This window comes from Erythranthe guttata, chromosome 12 (assembly GCF_056151865.1).
Source record: "Erythranthe guttata isolate IM_541 chromosome 12, IM_541, whole genome shotgun sequence".
NCBI lineage: Eukaryota > Viridiplantae > Streptophyta > Magnoliopsida > Lamiales > Phrymaceae > Erythranthe > Erythranthe guttata.
The window spans coordinates 7,467,776-7,491,040 of NC_142544.1; the positions used below are offsets into that span (position 1 = coordinate 7,467,776).

Consider the following 23,265-nt stretch of genomic DNA (forward strand, 5'->3'; position numbering starts at 1 on the left):
TCATTTATAATCAGATCGATACAATCTCCCTCTAACCTTCGATTAGGAATTTTCTCTGAATAATGAACTTCTCTTCGACGCCGTACCTCCGCCGCCGCCTCCGCCATTGCCGCTAATGCCGAGCCGACATCTCCGTTGCTATTTCTTCCCTCACGATCGAACTCATCATTGTGAAGACAAATTGAAAAAGGCGAAAATCCTTCAACATTGCAGGTGTGTTGAATCACCCGTGGATTGCGTGACAACAGGTTAGCCTCCTCTGTTATTATTTTCCATTTATTTTAATTGATCTCATTTTTTTAAAGGTTAATATGATTGCTTGAATTTAAGGGGTCAAGTTAGGATTTGAAACAAGAGTTTGCAGATTGTGAGAATCTATGACTGGATTTTTAGAATGTACTTAATTACAATTTGCTAATTTTCCATAGGTTTCAATTTTCGACTCTTCCAACTTTTTTGTTTACTAGTGTTGTTAATTTCTCAGTTTGTGCACAATGACAATTTATTTTACTTTTCTTATGGTACCAATGATTGTTTTGAAGGATGCTTTGGAAGAGTTTGGTTACCGAAATACTTGTGCAATCTCCCCCAGACAAAAATGGTAAAATAAACCTATCTAGAACTCTTCAAGTTTGAGATTTGTTTAGAAAATCTATGTATCAAGCATGTAATATGATATAAAATCCCATTGATAATGTGCAAATTAATTTGGAGTTACGGCTCAAAAATGGGATAGTATATACACCATGCTGGGGACTATTTGTCTTCTGATTTAGCTCCGTTTCTCCATTTCAAAGTATCAGCACAAAAAAAAAAAAGGAATTTTTGTTTAATTTCGTGAATTTATTGGTAATATGATTTAATATTTTTTTTTTTTTTGGTATTTTAATGAGCTTATGTGTATATAAATATGTGTGTATAGATACAAATATAGTAAATTGAGTGTAAAAACATAAAAAATATGGTGCAGCCATAAAAGCAATTAAAATTGAAAAAAATCAACTAGCCACATCATCACACACAAACGGATTGAAAATGGAGGGGCCATTTTGTTACGTTTTGTAGTTTAGGGGTTGTGACAAGCCACATAGTTCAGGGGTGCAAACTGTATTTTTTCCTAGATAATAAAATCAAACTTCTAGGTGTTCAATCGGTGAGCCGACTCACGAGCCTTGTTGGTTTTGAGTTCCAAAATTTTAGGCTCGAGCTAGCTCGACAAATTTTCACTTCCAAATAGTATTACTTCATAGTTAGAGTGGAAATCGAACGAATCAGAATTAGAACTTTCAAAAAATTCTCATTTGTTTCAGAAGTGGAAAAATTATATCAATTTTATTCCAAATAATCTGCAAATCAGAATTTCGAAGTTTTGGAAATTAAAACGAAAAAAACTGATTTTAAAATTAGAAATTTTGGAATTGGAGTTGACGGAATTCGGTAAAATCCAAATATTTGGTCATGTATAATTTCAACTCGTTAGCTAGCTCACGAGCCTTTATGGTGAGTTGGAGTCCTAAAACAATAGGCTCGAGCTCATTTACACTCCTGAATAGTATTACTTCGCTTACAGGGGTGCAGATCGGACGGATCGGATCATACTTGGTACTTTAAAAAAAATGAATGCTTCCTGAAAGTTGAAAACAAATTCAATTATAAAAATAATAATAAAAAAAATTCAGAAAAATAAAAAATTGGAAGTTTCAGAATTTTGGAATTTCAAATATTATTACGAAATCCGAAATTTTTAAATCGAAATCGGTGGAAATCGGAATTTCGATTCCAATATACACCTTTTTAGTTATTTAAACGTTTGTCATTACCTTCAATTTTGAACAATGATGAAATATTTTTTGATGCATTATTCCATCAATGAAATATCTACATGAGATGAAATTGAGGACATATGTCATAATAAAATTGACAAAGATTAACCAATTGTGGTGAAATTCATCTTTTATATATTATATTATAGATTATATAGATATAGATTAATGTATTAACAACTTGCCAGCACAAATTAATTGAATTACATTATATAATTAACATAAATAATAATAGACAACCATTCTAATTAAAGTCATGTTTTACAGCACAAATATAGGCATACGAAATATAAAGAGGGGTCTTAAGATATAAGTCCCTGGTGACAAACCGTATTAGAATTAAATGACAAGTCTAATTAAAATTTGTTTCACATCATTTAGTAAATTTATTCCAAAAATGTCCCTCTAGTCATAAATTCAAAATTACAGCAGATTATAAATATACTATAATGAACTATGATATTATTTAACATTTTTAAGTTTGCATCTACCATTTTTTTTAAATTTTTCGTGGAACACGTTTTTTTTTTTTTTTTTTTTTTTTTTTTTTTTTCATTTTTTTCATTATATAAAAATCTATTTTCCCCTTTTCTACATAAAATTAAAAATTATGGTTTCTTTTTTTTTTTTTTTCTTTTTTTTTTCTTTTTTCGTATTTTTCATTATATAAAATCTATTTTTTCTCCTTCTTTTCTAGATAACTTGAAAATTATGATTTTTTTTAAAAAAAATTTTGCCGTAGACATCTACAGAAACCCGTAGAAACCGTAGTAATCCGTAGTAACCCATAGACATCTTAAAACCCTAACTCTTTCAACCCTAGCCATCAGACACCATAGACACCCATAGACACGCATAGACATCTTTAGACATCTAAATCGAAAAATCTTAAATTTTCCCCAATAAACCCTAAATTCGATCCGCCGCCACCAGCACCGCCACTACTCCCCCAGTCCATCCCTCCACACCCAGACGCACCTTCTAGATTCATCCATGTTGGTTGCAAAGAAAACAACGAGCCTGTCATCACAGAGCCTCTCGATGCAACTCCTACACCGAGCGTCGCCATAGCCGTCGTCGCCTACTATAACCGACGCCATCATAGCCGCCGCCATCTACCATAACCACCATCATAGCCTTCATCATTTCACTATAATTGAAAAGAAAAAAAAAGAGGGGGGGGGGGGGGGGGTTAGAAAACAGAGAGAGAGAAAGAACGAACCAGAACATGTTGAGCGGCGATTGGAGCGGGATGTGGAGCGGCGTGAGAAAGAGAGGGGGAAGAGAGAGAAAGAAAAAAGACACGTGACTTTTATTAGGTATTGTAAGGGTATTTTTGGGTTAAATAAAAATCAAAGGATGTGTATCAATTTTTATTTTAAAATAGGGATGAGTTAAAATATTTTATTTTAGTTTGTCACTCATATCTAATTAAGTTTGGTTTGAGGGTGTGAGGCATATTAACCCATATAGATAACATTAAAGTCAATTAATGCAATTAAGGTGAAATTTTTTTTTACAATAATTTAGGAAACGTTCATGAATTGAAATTAAAATAAACTAGCATTTTATTTCCCGTGCGATGCACAAATGACATTTGAAAAGTGAAAAAAATTAAATACATGAAAATAGCAATTATAATAAAATTTATTAGTGATATCGGTAGCGATCGAGGTATTCTTGAGGTTGGGATGGTGTTTGAGGACAAAAAACGCCTTTGCGCCGCGGTGAGATACCATTCGATTCGATTTGCTAAACGAATTCACGGTTGTCGAAAGTAAGCCGAAGATATGGAGTGTCAAGTGCAAGCATAGCACACCTGAAAGGCCTTGTAGATGGTCGTTACGGGGAATTGAAAAATCGGGCAAAGGATTCTTCCTTATTACGAGATATGGTGGGCCCCACAATTGCATAATGGATGAAATGTCGACTGAACACAAGAATTTGGACAGGAACTACATTGCTGCCTTATTGGTTCAGTCCGTTCGAGATGATCCAGCTTGCAAAATATCACAAGCACAGAATATTGTGAGGTCTCAATTGGGATTTCAACTTTCAAAGATGCAAGCTTGGTATGGTTTGAAGCGTTGCAGAGATAACTTGTTCGGGAGTTGGGAGTCCTCAGTGAACAAACTGCCCAACTTTATGAAGGCACTTCATAGAACGAACCCGGGTACGGCAATTGAGTGGGTTTTCAAACCAACAGACATTCCAACACGGAAGATGATCAAGTACTTCTTCTGGGCCTTCAAGCCATGCTTGGATGGATTCAAGTTCTGTCGAAAAGTTATTAGTGTGGATGGAACTCATCTGTACACTAAGTACAAGCACAAGTTACTAATTGCCGTTTGTTTGGACGCCAATAACCAAGTGCTACCACTAGCATTTGCTCTTGTTGACAATGAAACCACGGCGGCTTGGAGGTGGTTTTTTCAAATGCTACACAGACATCTAATTTCTCAAATTCCAGATGGAGAAAACGTTTGTGTAATTTCAGATCGAGCTCCGGGAATTTTACGAGCTTTAGCGGAGTTGCCCGAATTTGCTCCCCCTAATGTTTTTCACAGGTTTTGCTTGAGACACGTGTGCTCCAATTTCAACAAACGTTTTAAGAGTGTAGATTTGAAGGATCTATGCTACAAGGCGGGAGCGGAGTCTCAAATTTGGAAGTTTAACCACATTCTTAATGTGATCAAAAGTCGGAGTGTTGAAGCTTATAACTATTTGAAGGATATTGATCAAGAAAAATGGGCATTTGCACATGATGGGGGCAAGCGTTGTGGTCAGCTTACTACAAACATGTCAGAGGCTCATAATGGTGTTCTCAAGGGAACTCGAAAACTTCCCATCTCAACAATTGTTGACCTCACATTCAACCGCATTCTTAGGTATTTTTTTAATCGTCTCGAACAAGCCAATTTGATGGTTCAGAGAGGACAGTTGTGGTCCACATATGCTTATGGCGTTTACCGGAAACATGAAGCCAAGTCTGTTAGATGTTTCACGACTCGTTTTAATCAGCAACTGCTCTCTGCCGAGATGATCACTAAAGCTCGTCCAAGTGGAGGTGGAAATAACAAACACACCGTGAGTTTAAGGGACCAAACTTGTACTTGTGGAAAATGGAAGCTAACAGGAATCCCCTGCAGTCATGTCCTCCACGTGTGCCGTGAATGGATTGTTGGGTTTCGGGCACGCATACGCAGCGGAAAACAAAAATTTTACGTGATTTAAACGACTTTAAAACACACAAGTACATGCCCGATGAATTAAATCAATTAATTGCGTACCTTTGCGCTTCCAGCGAAATTAAAAACAACATACATGCTAATAAATTTAACCGAATTTAAATCAATTAACATGCTCGCATTTAAACCAAATAACATGCTTGCAACGATTTAATCGATTACACATAATCACATAAAATCATACAAACATAAGCATGAAATCATAGTTTAAATTAAACCCTAAAACGAAACTAGGGTTTCGTGTATTTACCTCTTGACGCGTGAGGTAGGAGCGAACAATACGTCGTGATTACTACGGAAACCAATCCGTAGAATCGGGGCAGCAACGGAGCAGCAGCAGCGGCGGTGTGGCAGCTCACGGCGGCGCGTGTAGAGCACGCGCGGTCTTCCGGGGCGGCGCGTGGGGCAGCGTGCGGCTTCGGCTCGTGCGTTGCTCCTCGATTCTTCGATCTACAGTCTTCCTCCTCTCGGATTTCACCTCGTATACTTCGATCTACTAAATCGTGGCACTAGACACGAAGTAGTTAGAATAAAACGGAAAGAAAATAAAAGGAGAAAGAATACCGAACAAGAACCGCCGACGAACGGCCGGTTCCGGCGACGGAGCGACGACGGTGGTGCGGTGGTGGCCGCGCGGGAGAGGGGGCGAGAGAGAGAGGGTCGGCCGCTTAGGGTTAGGGTTTTGTGATGTGTGTGCTAGGGCTATAAATCATGTATTTATAGTCCCTTGCATAAAACCCTAGCGGGCTTAAGTTGGACTGGGCCCAACAGCTTAAGCTCGTTAGTTTCTTTACTCGCTCGTATCTCTCAATTCAATGATCGAAAAATTGTAACGATTACAATTTCCGAGTCATTATAATTTTCTCGTCATTACGAGTGCCATCTCTTATTTTCCAACTTTCCAAAAGTGGAAACCCTAGTTCAGTGGACTTTCCAAATTTGGAAACTTCCCGATTTAGAAAGTTCACTAACACGTTCGCCTATTCTTTTCCTTTTCTTATTCTCATTCATAATTCCAAATTACGAATGTTGGACTCAATCATATTGACTTCCAATTATGCAAAGATAAACTATTTTATCTCTGACCGTTTATTCAAAGATCTCATGTGCACGAGCAGTGTGACCCTCGATGGTTCAGGTGTAAGCTAGCCGTGGGCCCACAACTCTTTGTGGTCAAAACTCGTCCCTTAGAGTTACGATTAAGATGAAGCTCGTTTCATCTCAATCACCCAACGAATCAAGATTGGCGTCTAGCAACTACGCGTCATGATTCCCTAGATACAAATGAAGTGCCTGCAAGAACCTTCAGATATAGTTAACGTACAGTACTGTCCCTTCGATTCATATGTCCCGATCGAACTAGAGGCATTGGTTCATCGAGACCTCTTTATATGTTCAATGACGGTGCGATCTAACTAAGTATTGTAATCGTCACGTGCATGACTTAGAGAATCGAATCCTCTAATCATCACTTAGTCAGCTCTGGCCAGAGACTTAGAATGATTACAAACTTTCAGAACACACAGGACATCCAAGACTATTCTAGCGATCGAATCCCCGACTACAATGCACAGACCTCCCACTAGATTTCGGACTGCACGAACACTGGCCCTTGGGATGGTCCTCGGTGGAACTCAGGGACAGGTCACGATACAGCTGGTCCTCTAGTGAAGTCACGGTGATGTCTAGGTCATAAGGACTAATGGTGTACAACTATACCATAGATATCTCTACTCGATTATTGGGAACCACTTAGAGATTTCTAGGGTGAGGGAGTTCAGTGAACTCGTCAACTTACGAGCACCCACTTATGCATGCCGATATCACAATACCGTTTACTGATGAGATGCAGTACACATACATTAAGTGCTAGTCTTAATGGGAAAGGCCGATATCCTCATTAGTGGCGTAACCCTTCGACTAGGAACAGGTTTAACAGTTATAATACTTAAGTAAATATCTCACGATCCTAACGATCAATTACTAGTACTTGTAATAACTGTAAGGACTATATCTATGCTTGTGACAAAGGGACAAAGATATAGAATGCCAATGTGTTTTATCATTAATACGAATAAAGGTTCGTTTATTACAATAATAAATACGAAAGACCACAGCCACAAGTTGGCTTGTTGGTCACCTACTCTAACAATCTCCCACTTGACCTAAAGCCAACTACCCATGAATCGTAATCCCATCGACTCTCGATGTTTCTCATGGACCGATCTCGGTAAAGGCTTCGTGAAGGGGTCTGCAACGTTCTCTTCCGAGGTGACTCGTTCAACCTTGACTTCACCTCTATCAATGATCTCTCGGATCACGTGATACTTCCTCAGAATATGCTTCGACTTCTGATGAGATCTCGGCTCCTTAGCTTGCGCCACGGCTCCGGTGTTATCACAGTACAACGGTACTGGATCACTAGCATCAGGAACGACACCCAACTCTTGGATGAACTTCCTTATCCAAGTCCCTTCCTTTGCAGCTTCAGATGCTGCAATGTATTCCGCTTCGGTAGTGGAATCGGCCGTCGTGCTTTGCTTGGAACTCTTCCAACACACGGCACCACCATTAAGCGTGAATATGAATCCAGAATTCGACTTTGAGTCGTCCACATCCGATTGAAAACTAGAGTCAGTGAAACCCTCTAATTTCAACTCGGCACCCCCATAGACCAAAAATATATCCTTAGTCCTTCGCAAGTACTTGAGGATATCTTTCACGGCTTTCCAGTGAGCCGGGCCGGGGTTAGACTGATATCTGCTTGTGACACTCACAGCATACGCAATATCGGGTCTTGTACACAGCATGCCATACATTATGCTTCCTATAGCAGAAGCATAAGGCGTCCTTTTCATCTCCTCGATCTCACTAGGTGTTTGCGGACACATAGATTTCGAGAGACGAACCCCATGGGACATTGGCAAGAATCCCTTCTTGGATTCTTCCATGCTAAACCGTTTCATAACGGTGTCTATGTACAGGCTTTGGGATAAGCCAAGCATCTTTCTTGCTCTATCTCTATAGATGCGTATTCCTAATACGTAAGATGCTTCTCCCAAATCCTTCATTGAGAAACGTGTGGACAACCATGCTTTCGTTTGCTGCAGCATTCCTACGTCATTCCCAATGAGTAGAATGTCATCAACGTAAAGCACTAAAAATATCACTGCCCTCCCACTAACCTTCTTGTATACACAAGGTTCCTCCGGATTCTTCTCAAAATCAAACTCTTTGATAGTTGAGTCGAACCTAATGTTCCAACTACGGGATGCTTGTTTCAATCCATAAATGGATCGCTGGAGCTTGCAAACCTTTTGCTCACTTCCAGAAGATATGAAGCCTTCCGGCTGCGCCATGTAAATTTCTTCCTCAATGTCTCCATTAAGGAAAGCGGTCTTCACATCCATTTGCCATATCTCGTAGTCGTACCACGCAGCTATGGCCAGCAAAATCCTAATGGACTTCAGCATCGCGACTGGCGAAAAGGTTTCCTCATAGTCAACACCTTGCCTTTGAGTGTATCCTTTTGCTACCAATCTAGCTTTATAGGTCGACACCTTTCCATCCACTCCAATTTTCTTCTTATAGATCCACTTGCAGCATATAGGAACAATTCCTTTAGGTGGATCTACCAAGGTCCATACCTTGTTGGAGTACATGGAGTCCATTTCGGATTTCATGGCAGTTAGCCAATGTCCCATGTCCGCATCCGATACGGCCTCATTGTATGTTCTTGGATCTCGTCCAAGATCAACATGATCTTCATCATTTTCTAGGAGGAATAACCTATCCGGCATTTTCCGAACTCTTTCGGATCTACGTACCGTAGGTTCAGGAGGTATATTAGTGGTTTGTTGTATTGGTTCGATTACTTGTTCTTGCGTTTGAACTTCACTTTGTGGTTCTTGAACTACTTCAAGTTCTATCATGCTGCCCTTTCTATCGGATAGAAACTCCCTTTCCAAAAAGGTGGCATTTCTCGAAACAAACGTCTTTGCTTCTTTGACATAGTAGAACTCGTATCCCATCGAGTCTTCGGGATACCCCACAAAATAGCACAAGTCGGATTTACTATCCAACTTATCTCCCACTAACCGCTTCACATAAGCGGGACAACCCCATATCCTAATATGTTTGTAGTTGGGTTTTCGGGAATGCCAAAGTTCATAAGGTGTGGATTTAACTGCTTTGGTGTTAACTCTATTCAGCAAATACGCGGCAGTACGGAGTGCATGACCCCACAAGTATGCCGGTAAGTTTGTGAACCCCATCATCGATCGAACCATATCTAATAGAGTTCGATTCCGACGTTCGGATACTCCATTAAGTTGAGGAGTTCCCGGTGGAGTCCATTGGGACTGTATCCCATTTTCTTTTAGATAGTCAATGAACTCGATGCTCAAGTATTCCCCACCACGATCGGATCGCAGCTTCTTAATACTTCGTCCGAGTTGTTTTTCTACTTCGTGTCTAAAATCTTTGAACCTTTCAAATGTTTCAGACTTGTACTTCATCAAGTACACATACCCATACCTAGAATAATCATCGGTAAAGGTAGCGAAGTAGTTATATCCACCCTTCGCACTAACACTTAGTGGACCACATACGTCTGTATGGATCAAATCCAAAAGACCCTCGGCTCGTTCCATTACCCCTTTGTAGGGTGACTTGGTCATTTTCCCTTTAAGGCAAGATTCACAAGTTTGTAGTGATTTCACGTCCTCCAAAGAGAACAATCCTTCACTAACAAAATCGTTCATCCTTCTTAAAGAGACATGACCTAATCTAGCGTGCCAAAGTTGTGCGGGGTTTTGATCTATCTCCTTACGTTTTGCTGATATAACGTTAATAGGTATTTCACTTGGATCTAGTTCATATAAGTTGTTTAATAGTCGTCCTTTGCAAATTAAATTCTCATTCTTTTGTATAATGCAAATCGAATTTCCAAAAACAAAAGTAAAACCTTCAATATCTAATACAGGAATAGAAATAAGGTTTCTAATGAGCGACGGAACAAATAAACAATTGTTCAAAACAATAGGAAAACTAGAATCCAAAACATTTAAGTAAATCGTGCCAATGGCTTCAGCAGCAACTCTTGCTCCATTCCCCATCCTTAGGTAGGTCTCACCCGCTCTAAGTCTTCGACTTCTTGTCATTAGCTGCAAATCATTGCACAAATGTGAGCCACAACCCGTATCCAATACCCAAGAAGAAGAGTTGACAGACAAATTTACGTCAATGAAATACGTACCCTTATCAGAACCTTTCTGCTTTAGGTAAGCCTTGCAGTTGCGGCGCCAATGTCCTTTCTTTCCACAGTGATGGCAAGCATCATCAACTTGTTTGCTAACCTTTGCTTTGGGGCCCCCACTGCCTTCACCCACTTCGAACTTGCTGTTTGGGAAGGAAACTCTTTCCTTTCTCTTCTTTTGGAAAGAACTCTTCTTTCCAGAAGGAGCAGCAATGAGAACAGACTTCTCTTTCTTAATGGTGGACTCGAAGCTGACCAACATGTTCATTAACTCATCCAAGGGAGGATCTAGTTTGTTCATGTTGAAGTTCACTATGAACGATTCATAGGAACTAGGAAGAGACAACAGGATCAAATCCAATGAGAGCTCGGCCGGGAGGGTGACATCGAGATTCACTAGCTTTTCAAGGAGAGTGATCATTTTGAGACAGTGCTCGTGGACCGAAGTCCCTTCGCGCAGTCTCGCCGTGATCAACTCCTTTGTAGCAGCGTACCTCGATGCCCTAATATTCTCACTATACATGCTATCGAGATGAGCCTTTATATCGAAAGCATGCAAGTGAGACTCATATTTCCTCGCAAGCGCGGGCTCCATGGCGGCTATCATATAGCACCTAGCATGAGTGTCATCTTTCTTCCAAACTTCATAAGTTTCCTTTTCAGCATCAGTCGCTGTGTCAGGTATAGTGGAGGGAAGCCTCTCGTTCAAAACATAGAGACGCCCCTCAACAGTTAGCACAAGCTTAAGACTACGCAACCAATCTAGGTAATTAGGGCCATTGAGTTTATTGTCGAGGATTGACATTATGGGATTCTTAGACATGATTATCTGAGATATATAGAGAAGAGGATTATTAGAGATTCGCGTTAAATGATTGTTACAATTAAATGTTTGGACTTATGTTATTTAATTGTTCTCCCACTAATTTTATCGAGTTCCACTTCCCTCTAGTAGACAAACGAGAAAACTGATTTTTCTTAGTGGGTTTTAGGTCCAATGGACAAATACAACCCGTAGTTAATCTAGCCCGATTATATTTGCCCAAAGGTAGATCACAATCAATCATATCCACAATATGACCCTAAATTAATTTTCCTCACACTTGATAATGACCTAAGTTAATCTCGCGAATATCAAAATCGTCGTGTGTCAAGTCTAACCTACCAATCAAAGATGCTCATAGAACTCGATTATGCCAAACTAATGCAGTCCCTAGTTAATCTAGCCGACCACGTTAATTCAACATAACCCTTTTCTATGGCTACCTTCATCAATATGTCAATTGAATTACAGCTTACTCTACCATAGCACTCCCCGCTAACACGGCTTACTGCACTATAGTAAAGGGCTACACATAATCCAACCGTTGGCAGAAGGAAAGAAATAACTCAACAGATTGGGTTTTTCTTTATAGCTTGAAATGATTCTTAATTAAAAGAATGAGGGATTTTTAATTAAAATGTTTTATCTCATCAGAAGGTTTTGGATTGGTCTATGTGATTCCTACATCTATGTTCTCTAAAGGTATATGGAAAACGCATATTGTCCTAAGAGGAACATACGACCTAATTTCATAATTAATTACATTAATTAATTATCGGAATTTCAAAATAATTATAGGACCTCAACTAGCATAAATCATTCAAATAATGTTGAGGTACTACTAATTAAATTGAATTTATAATCAATATTATATATGTGTTCTATTAATTGAAATCAATTTAACAATTTAAATTAATTAATTAATCTAACACCTATTTACTAAAATAGATGATTGTCGATCCAATTATCTAATTGGGATTAATTGAAAATAATTTTCCAAAAATTAAAATCAATTTGTTTTAAGTTTAATTTTAGAAATCTGAAATAAATTATTTATTTTTTTTTTTTTTTATTTTTTTTTATTTTTCAGTGGACCGGTTCGGCCCAACCGGTCTGACCGGTTCGGACCGAATCGGGCCGGTTCTGTCCGGTCCAGCTGACCCAAATCAGTGGGCCGGGTCAGTCGGACCGAGAACCGGTCTGACCGACCCGAATCCACTTGGATTCGGTCAACCAAATCGCACACAACCATCGAACCGGCCGGTTCGACCGGTTCGATCCGAATATTTAAAAACCGACATTTTAAAATAATTTCAGATCCGATTTTCCAATTTTAAACAATTTTAAAGCTGGAAAAATTCTAAACAATATTTCAAAAATATTTTAAACTTACGAAAACTCCCAATTACATAATACGACAAACACTACTTTAATAAATCGAACATGCATATTAAAACGAACGCAATTAATTGCGCAACGAGCTCTGATACCACTGTTGGGTTTCGGGCACGCATACGCAGCGGAAAACAAAAATTTTACGTGATTTAAACGACTTTAAAACACACAAGTACATGCCCGATGAATTAAATCAATTAATTGCGTACCTTTGCGCTTCCAGCGAAATTAAAAACAACATACATGCTAATAAATTTAACCGAATTTAAATCAATTAACATGCTCGCATTTAAACCAAATAACATGCTTGCAACGATTTAATCGATTACACATAATCACATAAAATCATACAAACATAAGCATGAAATCATAGTTTAAATTAAACCCTAAAACGAAACTAGGGTTTCGTGTATTTACCTCTTGACGCGTGAGGTAGGAGCGAACAATACGTCGTGATTACTACGGAAACCAATCCGTAGAATCGGGGCAGCAACGGAGCAGCAGCAGCGGCGGTGTGGCAGCTCACGGCGGCGCGTGTAGAGCACGCGCGGTCTTCCGGGGCGGCGCGTGGGGCAGCGTGCGGCTTCGGCTCGTGCGTTGCTCCTCGATTCTTCGATCTACAGTCTTCCTCCTCTCGGATTTCACTTTGTACTTTGTACTTATTATCTGAGTTTATCTATGTATTATCGTGTTTGACTTTGTATTTATTATTGCACTTGTACTTATTATCTGAGTCTATCTATGTATATTTTGTGTATTTGTTATTACACTTCTGCTTATTATCTGAGTGTTCTATGTATATTTTTATACAGGATGGATGTCAGTTATGTTTATGGTCCGCGGGACACTTCATTGCTATACCGCCAGTCAGAGCACGTATCCAGATCGATTACATCGGCAAACGTGGATGATGTTGTGCGCGGGAGACGTTGTGATGGTTGGATTTGGGGTTTATATGGAGATGATGGTGATGATGATCCACACCCTAGAGTGATGCAGTACTTAGTTGATACTAGGTTCTATGGAGTATATCGATGTGGTCGTCTCGTAGTCGATTTGCATCTTATTGCAGCTTTAGTGGAGAGATGGCGTCCGGAGACACACACGTTTCATTTTCGAGCAGGGGAGGCGACAGTGACACTTGAGGATGTCGCACTATTATGGGGTTTGCCTGTTGACGGACTACCTGTTACTGGACAGGATATTTCATGGTCGAAGGAGCAGTGGCAGGATTATTGTCAGACGTGGTTGGGATTTACTCCTTCAGATCGAGCTTTCAAAGGGAGACGGCTCTATGCAACTGATCTGGCCATATATTTACGAGGATGCAAGATTACCGATGACAGCACGGAGCAGCGTGTTCAGCAGCATACCAGGTGTTTACTGTTTTTGCTACTTGGGGGGGTTATGTGTCCTGACACATCTTTAAGTGCAATCTCGTTGTTGTATCTTCGTCATTTCGAAGATCTTGAGGCGGTGCGTACTTTCAGTTGGGGTAGTGCAGTTCTTGGATATTTGTATCGTGAGCTATGCACTGGGGCTTTACTTAGGAAAGTTGTGGAACAAGACGGCACTGTTGAGTTGGATAAGAGGAAAACTAATCTAGGTGGTGCGCTTACTCTGTTATAGGTAATAGGATTTTTGATACTTTTAAAATTTAAATTAGTAGTTTATTATACTTGCGGTTTTTTATATTTTTTTTATGTTCAATAATTAGTGTTGGGCATGGTCGATGATCCCTTTACTCGCTCCAGCAATAGTACCAGTAGTAGAAGATGATCCCCGTCGGCTTGCATATCCCCACCCTCCTTACGGTGCACGGTAAACATCTTAGTACTAATAATTTATTTATATGAAGGTTAATATATAGACTTAGCAAATTTTCATATGATATTACAGTTGGATCAGACCTACAAGTCACACTCGGTCCTCGCGAAACAATATACGTGTTTATCGTACGACGCTCGATCGGATGCTCTGGGATCAGGTTATTTATAAGTTAACAACAATTACGTTAATGTTTGTGGTCTATTTAACAATATATTAAAAAGTATTTTTTTTTTCTAGTTTACTTGGATGCCTTATAGTGAACTAGATCCTGAGTTTGGCGCTTTACTTGAGTATCCTGAGATAGTGCATCCACAGCTTTGGTTGTCGAGTTGTCCCCTTATATTTTACGAGAGAGTTGAGATGCATCGTCCGTATAGGGTGCTACGTCAGTTTGGGAGGGTACAACATATACCACCACATCCTACTGATCACGATATTGAGATTAAGTTGCATTCTTATGATCGTCGAGGTGCAGGGGGTAGAGATTGGGCTCGTTTTCACAGTATCTATGTTGATAGATGGCATGGCCGACTTGATTCTCCCGTTGACTATCCATTTATTGAGTTTAGGGGACCTCAGACAGATCCAGGATACTACGAGTGGTATGAGAGGCACACACGTCGTTTGATATCACCGATTGACAATCTTGATGATATCGGTTTTCAGGTCGGAGACCTGATTTTACTGGATCTTGTGGTTAGTATTTTTCTCAAAACAACCATTACTTTCGATGTTTTTCAATTTGTTTTTTCAGTTTCTTAAGTTCTTAAACTTGTAATGCCTTTTATTTCAGGGTAATCAGCTTATATCCATGAGTCTTGCTGCTAGGGCAGTTTCTCGAGATGACGATCAGATATATGATCTGTTTCAGGACAACGCTACACGGATGTATGCAGCTGGGACTCAACTTCTACGTAGAGATGGTGCTTCGTCCAGCTTACCTCTGATACCTGCCATACCTCCTATACCTTCTCCGCAGCGAGATAGACGTACCAGAAGAAGGTCCAGTGCCAGCGAAAGAGCTACTGAATTGGAGGATGACGTGAGACAGACGAGAGAGGGGAACTATTATGCATCTACATCTCGGGTACCTCCATCTGGAGATGTTGCCGGTCCATTTGCTTCCCATACACCCTTTTATGCAGATGTTCCTGTGCACGGAGGTATGGACGATTTATCTACTACACAGGGATTTATGGATATGTTCGGTGCGTCTACATCTCAGGTACCCATATTTCCAGATTTAGTTGGTCCATCTACGAATGATTACGTTCCAGATATGCCATGGTCCGATTCTCTAGCTACCCCACATCCTCCTGCTATTGATACCCGGTTCTCTTCATGGGGTCCACATTTGGAGCTCAATTTGGGATACTCAAGTCCCCAAGCGCGGATCCGACCACAGTATAATGTTTCCCCTGTTCCATATCCACCGGATGACACCCAGTTTGTTGATGATGTACCGGCAGATCCTGACATTCGTCGAGATGGTAGGCCGCGTAGGACTAGACGGGCACCGGCATGTGGCACTGGTTCACATAGGCTGTAACACCCCGTAAATGTGTAATTTGTTTAAGTCCGGGGATAATTGAATTTATTTAGTTAATATTTGTCGATATGGAATTATATATATTTCTAATTTGATGGGAAGTCTAGAAATGTAATTATCTAAAGTTATGGCATCTATTGGTAATTAAGAAAACAATTTGGCCTTATAGCCAATTTTCATAATTTATAATGAGATATGGATTGACGTGTGCATCATCAATTGGAGCCACGTTTCTTCATTCTCCCCAACTCTTCTCTCTCCCTCACCGTCTCTCTCTCTCTCTATCTTCTTCTCTTCATTCTTTCTCTCTTGCTCACGTATTCTCTATCTTCGCCATTCTCTTTATCGGAGTCTTGGCTGGAATCAAATAAATTGATCGGAAATATTGAGTTTCTAAGTGAGGGTTTGATGTAATCAAGTTTGGGTTGAAGAATTGAGCGGTGAAAGAAGAAAGCCCAAATTGATTCTTCAAAAGTGCTGCAACGTTTTATGAACAGAGTTTCGAAAATCCGGTGGCACTGGTATAAACCATAAGATATCAGCTTCACATCGGTGGTGGTGGTCGGAATAGGTCGAAGAAGACAAGTTCACTTACAATTCGAAATTCAGCCGTTAGGCCTTCAAAGAAATAATTGTTTAGGGGCCTTTGAGATTGAACCTCGTTGATCAGGATCCATCGTTAGAAAGCTAATGAGTTTGGCTCTCTATTGGTCGTGGTTCTTGATGGTTTGCACGGGCGGCGGTCGCCGGAGTTTGCGGAGAAGTCAGCCAGCCCGCTGGGATTTTGGGGAAATAAAATCTGCTGCCGCACCTGTTTTCGGAGCCGAAATCGAAGGGTTTCGAATGCGAATTTGGAATCGGTTCCTTCAGGAAACTCGTAGAGGACATCGTAAACTATATGTAAGTGTTCAATTGTATCGAATTAGAATATTTAATATACATGTTTTAGAGGTCGGAATCCGATGACAGTAATCTGCCGGAAACAGGGCAGTTTTGAGTATCTTCTTGCGGGACTGTTTTCGATATGTTGGGATCATAATTTGGGCTATGTGCCTTCATGAAACTTGTAGATTAAACTTCCCGGTTTCATTTGATGTATTATTTGGACAATTTGGATAACCGTATGATTTGTTATGATTTTCCAAAGAAACTGTGACAGCAAACGAAATTATCCGAAAATCTGGCAGGTTTATGTATTTATCTTTCGGGGTTGTTATTGACGGGTTATGTTGTTAATTTGGGATTAAAGTCTCCAGTGAACTTGTAGGTACAGATGTTATCTTTAACTTTATATATCGTTTAGGTCATTCGGATAAGTATGACGATCGCAATGATTATTTGAATAAATTGCCGCGAGAAGCAATTCTTAGTATATGTTTAAGAAATTGACTATGTCATATAGTGGGTGGTAATATGGCTATATTACTGTTTGAAATCTTATTTAGTTCTAATATTTGCATAGGTGTTGAGCGTAGTAAAGCTCTGACTCAAGGTTTAAGCTTAAAGATGCTTCTATAGCACTTGTATAACACTAGCGTTGGACTCCAGGTGAGAAACTATGACTCCTTATCCGATTTCTTTCCTGCGCTTAATATCTCCTTTGTTTGAACCAAATATATTCTCCATCTTGAATCCTTTGATGCATTGATTATATTTTCTTGGAATATGATCCTTAATGTTCTGCCGTTTCCTTTGCTCGAACTTGGAACCTTGATCTTGTTCTTGAAATCTTGAACTTGTCAATTCTCTTGGTTGCTATGTTCACGGCTAATTCCTATACTTGATTCCTTGGCCTGAACATTTTCCTTGAATCGATATTGAACTATATTTATTCTCAAAATCTTGTCTTGAATGCTTTCCGAGAATAAATGTTTTGTTGGCTCGAACTTGAATCTCATGTTTATTAAATTCATTGAGATCTTGATATACTCGTTCTTGGAACCTGACATGGAATTTATTGTTCTTCTTGAATTCCATATTCACGACAATTCTTCATTGGCTTGAACTGAATTCTCGAACATGTTCATTATCCTGAGACTTGATGTTCGATTATCGTGATCATGACTTATCTTGTGAACGATTGAATTGATTCTTGAAATGAATGACTTGATATTCCTAAAAGGAATGATATTGATTCTTGAACCTATTGTCCCCACCCTTGAGGACGCTCTTGGGGGAGCTGGGCCCTAGGACCATTTCGGCAAGACGATCGGGCAGTATTGGGCTGACGATGACTGGTCTCCCGAATGGTACCTCCTGATGGTTCGGACTCACGTTCGTTTGGAGTTAAATGTTCTTGAGCCGAATCGGCACGTTCCGGTCGTGCCTCTTGCTTGTTTCCGACCGAGTGGCCACTCGGGACGGAGTGGAGGGATAAGGATGTGATATGATTTTATTTGTTGGGAGTTACAAGGTTGGAGACCCCACCAAATATTGAACTCAAGCCGTACATGTTACACTCTTGTACATGTTACACTTTTGTTAATGAAATTCTTGTAAAGTCTCTCGTTATATGTTCTGTTCTGTTGATTCTCATCATACTCATGGATCATATGTTTTTTACTAAGTCATTCGGACTTATTCGTTTCTCCTTTCTGATATTAATGCGCAGGTAAAAGAAAGATTTATACCTAAATTTTCATACCAAGTGTTAATGCTCGTGTATGCCTCCGATTAGTCTCGTCGAGAGGTACCTCTAATGATGTACCGTATAGGCATCTCTTGATCTAGAATTTTGTAATAGAGTAAGTGGTGTCGAAGTCGACTTGTAATAGAATCCCCTTTTGTAAACAAGATGGTATAGATATTGCGGTTTAATGTTTTGATCGTCGAAATTTTGAGGAGCATATTTGGGGTCATTTAATGTACTGCATGTTGAGTGGTGTTCCGCCACGAGGTGCCTGCTACTCGGGGCGGGGCGCTATATAGGCACTAACTTCATAGTGCCAATTTTATTTTCTTGTACTCATTTTGTCTTTTAGTCATTTTGGACCTATTTATTTTGTATAACTCTTTTATTTGACCTATTTATTTTATATAACTCTTTTATTTTCTAGAACTTCTTTTGTTTTTGTCTACATATTTTATTGTGTTGATTAGATAAATATATGCACTGATTAATTTAACACTAATTGATAAAATGTAATAAATCTAATTGATAAAATGTAATAAATTTAATAAAATGTAGTTAGAATTGTTTTATTTGTAAAAAAAAATTTAAAATCAGAAAATATTAAAATATTAAAAAATAAAAAAAATAATAAAATATTAAAATAATAAAATATTAAAAAATATTAAAATATTAAAAAATTAAAAAATATTAAAATATTAAAATATTAAAATAATAATTTAAAAAGTAGAAGACGCCACCGGTGGCGGCGTCTCCAGCCGGTGCCGCCGTTGACAGTGGCGTCTCCGGATGGTGCCGCCGTTCCCGGTGGCGGCCAACACCAATTTAATTACTCCTTCAAAATTAACCCCATTTTGAAAACTCGAAAACAAAACAACCCCAAAAAAAAAATTGCCCCTTCCTGATTTTCCTTAACTTCTCGAAAGTCCTGAGGTTTGTTATGTGGTGAGATGGTCACATGGGGATGGTGCTGAGATGGAAGGAATCGGGCCCACATATTTTAATCGTAAGAAGAAAAGAAATAAAATATAAAATATATATTTGGACCCACACACAGTTGCAGACGCACAATCTATCATAGGCAGCAAATAACCAGGTGCAAGTGAATAATAACCCAGAAGAAAAAAAAAAGGTAATTAAAACATATCTGGTATTTTGCCAAAAAATCAGAGTTTTGAACGACAACGTTTATCGAGACTAGAGACAAATGCATATGTTGTAAGCATTTATGTTCTCTGATCATAATTATTTTCAAGAACTGGCACACCTGGCCCATATATCAGCCGACATCTGTCATTGAACGAACCCACAAGCCGAGAAACCACATCCTTGAAGAACATATTCACAATCTGCAATCCAAAATTATTTAACCAATTGATTTTATTCCGACACTTTATAGTAGGTCATCGTACATAGATCAAATGGGGCTTAGAAGCCAACCAGAGAGTTGATTCACATATATGAATACTAGAGTATATATCCACTTTTCCCCAGGTTTTCACACATGCTATTGATTGTCAATAGCAAGGATTAAATTTAAAATAAACTGAAGAAACTTACCAGTCGATAAAATTGTGATTGGAATTTGAAGTCCACCAAGAAATATAGGCTGCAGGTTCCTGGAACAGGTCCAGGCCCAGGGCTAAATTCCCAGACATTGATCAAATGATCGAAAAGGCTACTCCGTGTTGAATATGTCTGCAATTAAACATAATAAACGATATGATAAATACTACCATGGCTAAATAATCCTAAAATCAACTAAGGCCTCGTTTGGTTACCAAGATAAGATTAAATAATCTAATGAAACCCAATTGTATTATTGGACCTTGGAAGGTCCAATTAAAAACATGTCTAGAAGGCAAGATAAGCCATGATAATATAATTTTTGCGACAAGTTATCGGTGATATCAAACATCAAACAAAGTCCAATTATTTAATTAATAATGGCTAATCTTCCCAACCAAACGAGGCCTAAGTGTTTGTGTGCAGTATAATATGCACAATTGCAAATTTGCAATTCCTTCGTGAAATAATAATGAATCAATTAAACCTATTGAGGCTTCCATCATACTTACCAAACCTTTAGACAGTTACTACCTCTTAATATTATCAAAAAATATGTTTTCTTTCTATCGATAAAAAGAAGAAATTCAAAATTAACCGTATATTCAGACAATAACCAAAAGAAATTTCATCAACAATTAATTATCTATAGTCAAGAATCCATATTCCTATACATTAGATCTACCCCGAAAAAAAAAAACACAGTTCTATCAGTAGCAAATCAAAGTCGCCTATCCGGTAAAAACTCCCAATACAAATATTACGGATTTACAAACAAAGATTCTTCTTCCATCTCCCTTAAGTTTTGTTGGAATTTTCATGATTTCCAATAATTAATATTGAGTAATATTAATTAAATTATTAAAAGATTAATTTCATTTATTTACTTGATCATAATCATGAAGTAAAGTGAATGAAAATTGTCTTGAGTAAATGGTTAAAGTTCAAAAGATGTGCGCTCGATGTGATCGAGTGATAGGACTAGTTTGGGTTTAAGTGTCCACAAATATTATTTTTGGGGACATTTAGTAATTAGTCAAATTAGTTGACCCAAATTCAAATAATAAAATATTTGGCCCAAACCAAATATTTAATTAATTGGCCCATAACCAATTAATTTTCCTACGTTTTTTTGAACTCAGTAAAAAGAACAGACACATCTCTCTGCTCTTCTTCAACCATTGCATCCCTCTGTGAATGGATCTCTACAACCTATAAATAAAGGCAGAATCTGGCCAATTCTGTACTGAATTTGATCGGCAATTACGAGATAGTTCTTCATATTCTTCTTTCCCTTCGTCAAAGTTTCGTTCGTTGTTCAAAGTTCGCCGTGGGTCGAATATTCGTGCAAATATTTGACAACCGATCGTTGTACCTTGGGAGACTACCGGGAAGAGACTGTGCACCGTTAACAGCCCGGAAATATTGTCTTAAGGGAATTGCTTTGGCAAGCCTCGATCGTTCTTTGTGGTTTTCACAATTCCTCTTTTCGACAAACAAGTAAGTATTTTCCGTTTACGCAGATTGTTATTAATTATACCAACAAGTTTTACATTAACTATGGAGCAGAGACTACAGGTATGTACATTAGAGTACAGATGCAGTGAAAAGATTTCTTCAAGTTCATGCCAAAATAGTGAAAATACTAACATTCCTATGCTAACGACTATCACCATTTCAAAAGATGGTATGTGTATATATAAGACAAAAAGAGAAGTCTACGAGTCCTCCCTAATCTTCTATAAGAAATATAAGCACAATATATTAGCCACAAGTGCATTACTTTATAAATATTGATAACAGTAACTATAATCATGAACTGTTTCTCACAATCTTTAAAAATCTATACATTAAGGGCTCGTTTGGTTGGGGAGATTAGCCATGATTAACTAAATAAATGAGACTTTTTTTTATGTTTGGTATCCCCAATAACTTGGCGGGTCGACCCGCAAATATTATATTATCATGCCTAATCTTGCTTTTTAGCATTTTTTTTTTATTGGATCTTACAAGATCGAATAAATACAATTGGGTTTCATTAGATTATTTAATTTTATCTTGACTAATCTTATCTTGGCAACCAACGAGGCCTAAGCCAATAAAACAACGATACAGTTATAGCTAAATTCATCATTGACCAGATAATTAAATTTCTCCCAGATTATATCCTTCAATTTAACCAAGTGTTGTTTGATCAATCAGTTCCACATTAGAGAGATAACTTTCGGTTTGCTTAGCTCACTTAATGAAAAATGAAAGGAAGGTCACTTAATATTCAGTGAACAGAGTAAGGCACGGAAAAAAGAACTAGCTAAACCAGCTGCTGGGAATAAAACTCAAATCTTTTACCTTAACAAATTTCGGTTTGCTTAGCTCCACATTAGAGACATAAATTTCAACCAAAAACTTAAAGCCAATTTCTAGCTCAGCATCAAAAGTACCATCGGGATTGCGGCGAAGTATTTCGGATCGTTGACACTGTCAACCATGGACGAAAATCTTGATACATATCAACAGCAGCAACAACATCGAACAATATAATTGTTCAGGCGAATACCTAATAATCAGAAGATTAATGAATGATTCCGATAAAATTGTGGCTCTTCAGACTTATCAACCAAAATTTGAAGTTCAAGACAATATATTAAAGTTTCAACAATTACTTAATTCACATGCATTACCACCAAAAATACACCAATTCTTCACGGAAAAAAAAATTACACAATAAATTAATATTAGGGGCAAAAAGAAAAAAGAAGCAATTTAACGATAAAATAGGTAAGTAAAGGAGAAAGAAATTACCCTAAAACACGTCGTTCTTCTTAAACTTTTGACAGCATATTCCCTTCTTGCTAGTCGAACACCGGATCTCCGCCGCCCCGCCCGATGCCCACCGCCCCTGCCACCAGTGTCACGTCACTTCCCACCGCTTTTTTCATCCAATTGCAGACTTCACCCTTTTCGATCACATCCGAATTGGATAACTCAGAAATTGTGGCCTTTGATGTCAGTTATTTCCTTTCATCCCATTTCTTTTCCAAGCTACTGCGTATTGTTCTTTATTTCATGGCAACGAATATATGCAAGACGAAAATTACTAAGTGCAAGACCTTACTTCATGCAAGACCAAAATATAAATAAACTT

At 38.5% G+C, this 23,265-nt stretch overlaps 1 protein-coding gene, 1 long non-coding RNA gene and 1 pseudogene across 2 annotated transcripts; 2 read left to right on the forward strand and 1 right to left on the reverse strand.

Annotated features, from left to right (window-relative positions):
• Window positions 1-3,592: 3,592 nt before the first annotated feature.
• On the forward strand, window positions 3,593-6,385 carry LOC148766357 (uncharacterized). Its single transcript, XM_088827150.1, has one exon. The coding sequence runs from the start codon at window positions 3,738-3,740 to the stop codon at window positions 5,055-5,057; it is 1,320 nt and encodes a 439-aa protein (XP_088683276.1). The 5' UTR covers window positions 3,593-3,737; the 3' UTR covers window positions 5,058-6,385.
• A 9,761-nt stretch (window positions 6,386-16,146) lies between these two features.
• Window positions 16,147-17,475, forward strand: LOC148766358 (uncharacterized). Its single transcript, XR_016034904.1, has 2 exons — window positions 16,147-16,825; window positions 17,388-17,475. It is a non-coding gene; the product is annotated as an uncharacterized LOC148766358 (long non-coding RNA).
• A 2,239-nt stretch (window positions 17,476-19,714) lies between these two features.
• Window positions 19,715-22,960, reverse strand: LOC148766359 (uncharacterized; annotated as a pseudogene).
• Window positions 22,961-23,265: the final 305 nt, after the last annotated feature.

Coding starts and splice junctions, on each gene's coding strand:
- LOC148766357 (XM_088827150.1), top strand. CDS start 3,738: ATGGATGAAATGTCGACTGAACACAAGAATTTGGACAGGAACTACATT.